The sequence below is a fragment of the Buteo buteo genome, chromosome 24, assembly GCF_964188355.1.
Source record: "Buteo buteo chromosome 24, bButBut1.hap1.1, whole genome shotgun sequence".
Taxonomy (NCBI): domain Eukaryota; kingdom Metazoa; phylum Chordata; class Aves; order Accipitriformes; family Accipitridae; genus Buteo; species Buteo buteo.
The window spans coordinates 21,045,688-21,051,422 of record NC_134194.1 but is presented as its reverse complement, the minus strand read 5'-3'; the positions used below and the strand labels follow the sequence as shown (position 1 = coordinate 21,051,422).

The 5,735-nt window shown below is 59.2% G+C and overlaps 1 protein-coding gene across 1 annotated transcript; it reads left to right on the top strand.

The window, feature by feature from the left end:
- The first annotated feature begins 304 nt into the window (after positions 1–304).
- LOC142044175 (protocadherin gamma-A10-like) lies at positions 305–3,078 on the top strand. Its single transcript, XM_075056333.1, has one exon. It carries the CDS (start codon positions 305–307, stop codon positions 2,849–2,851), a length of 2,547 nt encoding a protein of 848 aa, XP_074912434.1. The 3' UTR covers positions 2,852–3,078.
- Positions 3,079–5,735: the final 2,657 nt, after the last annotated feature.

Sequence of the window (5,735 nt, the reverse complement as noted above, 5' to 3'; positions counted from 1 at the left end):
GCCTGCAGTGCCGGGAGGAGGCTGCGGGCGCCGCTGTTGACCGAGGAGGAGCGAGAGGAAGGCCGGAGCGCTGCCGGCAGCCCCGCCCGCTGCGGCCCGGCTGGCTCGCTCGCTCGCTGGCTGGCTCGGCGGCCGGGCGGTCTGCGAGCGTCCCCGCGGTGCGGAGCCGTGCTGCAGCGAGGCGGAGGGGCCGGCGGCAGCGGCCGGGAGCGGCGAGCCGGGGCCGGAGCCTGAGAGGGAAGCGGAGCCCGAGCGGGAAGCGTCTGCTAGGAGCTTGCGGCGGCGGTGCGGGGCCGCGGCGGAGATGTGCGCGGCGGGGAGGCGCTGGGTCCGGCGGGAGCGAGCCCTGCTGTGGTGCGTCCTGGTGGCGGCGTGGGAGGCGGCGTGGGGGCAGCTGCGCTACTCGGTTCCCGAGGAGATGCCGAAGGGCTCGTTCGTGGGCGACGTGGCCAAGGACCTGGGGCTGGAGCTGCCGGCGCTCCGCGAACGCGGCGTTCGCATTGTCTCCGAGGGGACCACGCAGTATTTCGCTCTGCATGGGAAGACGGGACATTTGGTGACGGCGGAGCGGATAGACAGAGAGCAGCTGTGCCGGCTGGTGGAGAAATGCGTTCTGCGCTGTGAGGTGATAGTGGAGGGGGAAATGAAGTTTTACGAAATCGAAGTGGAAATCATAGACATTAACGACAACGCGCCCAGTTTCCGAGAGTCGCAAAAAGAACTGAGAATGAGCGAGACGACAGCCCTGGGGTCACGGTTTCCCCTCGCCGAGGCCCACGACCCGGACTCGGGAGGGAATTCGCTGCAGAGCTACGAGCTGAGCGGCGACGAGCACTTCTCGCTGGCCGTGCAGGCGGGTCCCGGCGGGGAGCAGCGTCCCGAGCTGGTGCTGGCGAAGGCGCTGGACCGGGAGGAGGCGGCGTTTCACGAGCTGGTGCTGAGGGCGAGCGACGGCGGAGAGCCGGCGCGGACGGGCACGGCGCGGATCCGCGTGGCGGTGCTGGACGCGAACGACAACGCGCCCGTGTTCAGCCAGGCGGAGTACACGCTGCGTGTGCCGGAGGACGTGCCCGTGGGCTCCACCCTCGTCACCGTCACGGCCACCGACGCCGACGAGGGCACCTACGGGCGCGTGAAATACAGTTTCCATAAAATTTCGGACCGGTCTTCGGAACTTTTTTATTTGGACTCTGAGACAGGACAACTATCCCTTAAGGAGGATTTGGACTTTGAGGAAATCTCGTCACATGAACTGGAGGTGCAGGCACATGACGGAGGAGAGCTTTTCGATACGGCCAAAGTCGCGATCACGGTGACAGACGTCAACGACAACGCGCCCCAGATTTCGGTGCGGTCGGCGCTGAGCGCGATCTCGGAGGACGCGCCGCCGGGGACGGTGGTGGCCCTGCTGCACGTGCAGGACCGGGACTCGGGGGCGAACGGCGAGGTGCGGTGCTCGCTGGACGGGGGCGTCCCGTTCCGGCTGCGGAGCTCGCAGGGCAGCTACTACAGCGTGGTGACGGCGAGGGACCTGGACCGGGAGGAGGTGGCGGAGTACAACGTGACGGTGCGGGCGGCGGACGGCGGGTCGCCGGCGCTGTGGAGCAGCGCGGTGCTGGCGCTGCGGGTGCTGGACGTGAACGACAACGCGCCGGTGTTCGCGGAGGCGCGCTACAGCGCCCGGCTGCCCGAGAACAACGCGGCGGGCGCGCTGGTGCTGACGGTGCGGGCGGCGGACGCGGACTGGGGGCAGAACGCGCGCGTGCGGTACCGGCTGTCGGAGGGGCGGGTGCGGGGCGCGCCGCTGTCGTCCTACGTGTCGGTGCAGGCGGAGACGGGCGCGCTGTACGCGCTGCGCTCCTTCGACTACGAGGAGGTGCGCGAGGTGGGGCTGTGGGTGCGGGCGGAGGACGGCGGCGCGCCGGCGCTGAGCAGCAACGTGTCGGTGCGGCTCGTGATCGTGGACGAGAACGACAACGCGCCGCAGGTGCTGTACCCGCCGCCGGCGCCGGCGCCGGGCGCGGGCTGGGCGGGCGTGGAGCTGGCGCCGCGCTCGGCGGAGCCCGGGGCGCTGGTGGCCAAGGTGGTGGCGGTGGACGCGGACGCGGGGCAGAACGCGTGGCTGTCGTACGAGCTGGCCAAGGCGACGGAGCCGGGGCTGTTCCGCGTGGGGCTGCACAGCGGCGAGGTGCGGACGGCGCGCTTCCCGCTGGCCCGCGACGCGGCGCGGCAGAGCCTGGTGGTGGTGGTGAAGGACCACGGGCGGCCGGCGCTGTCGGCCACGGCCACGCTGACGGTGGTGCTGGCCGAGAGCGTGGCCGAGCTGCTGTCGGAGCTGGGCAGCGCGGCGGCGGCGGCGCCGGGCGAGCCGGCCGGCAGCCTGACGCGGTGGCTGGTGGTGGCCGTGGCGGCCGTGTCCTGCCTCTTCCTCGCCTTCCTGCTGCTGCTGCTGGCGCTGCGCCTGCGGCGCTGGCGCCGCTCGCAGCTGCTGGCGGCGGGCAGCGGCGCCTTGCGCGGCGTCCCGGCCTCGCACTTCGTGGGCATCGACGGCGTCCGCGCCTTCCTGCACTCCTACTCGCACGAGGTGTCGCTCACCGCCGACTCGCGCAAGAGCCAGCTCCGCTTGTCGGCCGGCAGCTGCTGCGACACGCTCCCGGCCCGGCCGCCGCCCGACGAGCCCGCGCCGCTGCTCGGGGAGGACCCTGCCGGCGCCCGCCGCGCGGACCCCGCCGCTCCCCCGGTGAGTTCCTCCCACCAGCCCTTCTCCGCGGCGCGGCGCGGCGCTTCCCTCCGCTGCTTCTCCACCCTTTCCCCCCCGTCTTCTGCCTCCTGCCTCGGGAGGTGGAGGTAGCGGGAAGGCAAAGCTTCGCTCAGCCACGCGCGGGGCGCTGCCGCCTCGTGCTCCCGGGAGGTGATGGTGGGAGGGCGGCTCAGCGTGACCGTTGCTGCGGGAGGCAGGAGAAGCGGGAGGCTGCTGTTGCCTGCTGGAGCTTCCTCTCAGCGGGGCTTGCTGCTTTTGTCACGTCGCTGATGTGTTACATGCTGTTCACTGACCCAGCCTCTCCCGCAGGACAGCTCCTCTTTTAATTTTAGAGCCCCGAGGTTTCTCTCCAGAAGGCTAGTGAGCAGGCAATGTATCTTCCTTCTCTGTATGGAGATGTAGCGAAATCTCGGTGAGGTCCGTGGCGTGGTAGTGGTGCATGTTGAGGACAAATGGTCTGGGTTCTGGCCCTTTGATGACAAGTGCTTGCAAGCTATGAGGGTCAACGAACACCAGGCAAGTTGTGACGGCTTGGAGACGAGAGTCTTGGAGGTGTTTGTGCGGGGCTGTGGAAGGACACAAAAGGTCTGGTTTGCTCCTTTCCCTGTTCGGTGCCCATCTGTAGTATCATGTAATGAGAGTTTTGGCTTCCCAAGTAAGTTTGGCCCAAGTCAGACATGTTGTTCCAGCTGCATAGGGAGCCCTGGGAGGTTCCTCCTGTGTGCTTGCACGTTGTGGAGATGTTTCTAACTAACAGCTTAATTCTATACTTATGGCAAGTGCCCTAAAGGGAGCTTTGGGAGGAGCCAGCCCTGGTTTTGTAACCTACTAAACACCTGAGTTATGCCATAATCTAGAAGAGTATGTTGTCATCCCTTCCCTTCTGTGTGTGTTTAACATCCTGACTTGCTCGTTGTAATGATGTGGAGGTGGTCCTTTGTGTCTGAGAATGTGTGGAAGACCACATGTGTTACATTTGGCTGACTATCCCCTACGTGCCTTTCATGTATTCAGTTGTGAAGAGAGGGAGACTTTCATAGAAGTGTTCCCTTAAAATACTACTGGAAGAAATGCTCTTGCTTGTCACATGCACATGCTGAGAAGTCAAATATTCTCCCTGGTAAGGAGAAGTTGTCTGTGCAGCACTTCTTTGGGTGGAGTCTATCTGCAAATGATGAAGGTCAAGGACAACCATGCAACCTGTGAAGGTGTTGGGGAGAATTTTGAGAGGGTGCTCTGTGTGAGGAGGTCCTGGTGGAGACATGGCATGTGTTTTGTTGATTCCCAGGGTTTATTGTTGGTGTTCTGAAACTGAGCCTGAAGGCGTCTTATGTTTTGGATATTGCCTTACTTAGACTCCATCTGTCCAAGTTGTGGGTTCATCAGTGTGGTCTCCTGTTGCATGATGTTTCCCGGGAATGGCAGTTACTGAGTACAGACGTACACTTTCTGTTCAGATTTGAGAGTCATGTACATTCCCAATTGCCCAATGTGCTGAAGTAGGATGATGGTGTCTTTGAGCTGATACTTTGACAACTGGGTCTTTATCAGAGCTGCATGTTGCTTATGCCATTGAGAATATTTTACATTTCCTCAAAGTAGTGTTGTTGTCCTAAAAGAGGATTTGTTACCTGCTGTGTGATACACCAATCTCACACACTCAGGAGACATATTTCTTTTTGTTCAGGCCTGGGTGCTCGATGGATTTTCCACAATCCAAGCACACCAGATTCATCCAGTGTGTCTCTTTTATTCAGCAACTATTGCATATAATTTATTAAAGTACTCCTACCTCGTACATATTTGGACTATCTAATGCATATGCAGAGCATTGCATATCCACGACACATCAAAGGCTGTCTCCGCATGTACTGGGATCTCAGGTGGTCTTTGGTGGTCATTTGGGGAGGTATTCCCTCCTCACTTTGACCGCTAAGTCACTCTGTGCCTGGTGAATGGTTAGTTTTTCTGCCAAGAGGGACGTCTCATCAATCAGGAAAGAACAGAAAGGGTCAGAATGACCTTGGCTACTTCTCTAGGCATTATTAAAATTGTTTGAAGTTGAAAATTATTAACTAACTTGATTTAGAACAGGATTTTCTAATCTAAAACAGGATTTTCTACATCTGACATCAGTGCGATAAGCAGAAAAATCTCTTTGCATGCGTCTGTGTTGTCATCTGTGTTCTCAGTAAGGAGAAGTTGCATGTGCAACTTTTCCTACAATGGTGTCTATCTGCAGGGGTAGCTTTCCTGTTGCGTAATATTTGAGCATAGTGAAAAATTCTGTCTGTCCCAATAGAGGCCAGGTGAAAAAGTTTGCTGTGGTATAATTTGAAATGTGTAAAAGATGGAAAGATGGTGTAAAAGTTCACTTTGTCCTAGTTGTTAGATGAGCCCCACAGTTGTGGTTCCATGCATTTCCCCTTCTTTATTGTGCAAAGGAATTACTTTGAGGAACTGTGGCTTGCTCTTTGGTGTGAGCCTCCTGTGGACTTTTCCCCAACTAGATACCCTTCTTGTGCACCTACTACAGTTGACGCAACCAGAAATGTTAAGCTATGATTCCTTCACTTGTGTAGGTTTCCCATTCTTGCCTTGCTTGTTGTCCAGGTCTAAAGCTGGTCCTCCTTGTGGCTGGGAACCTTCATAACATGAAAAGACATCCTATAATTGTTGGGCTGAGGAAGCAGTTTCCATCCCTACCTTGAAGGTGTTCAGCTGCCAAGACAAAGACGTTGTCACACTTCTGTTTCCCTACAATGTCACTGAAAGAAATGCTCTTTTGCCTGTGGTCGCCATATGGCCAAAACAGTGGATATTGACTGTTGTGCTGCTAAAGACTGTGAATGCAGAGCAAGGAGGGTGGGAGGCTGGCTCTCAGCCAGGAAAACAGCTGGATCAGTGTGGCTTTGGCTGAGGAATGGTTTGATTTCATGCCTGGTGCCAAGGCCTGTGCCATTCATGCCATGAT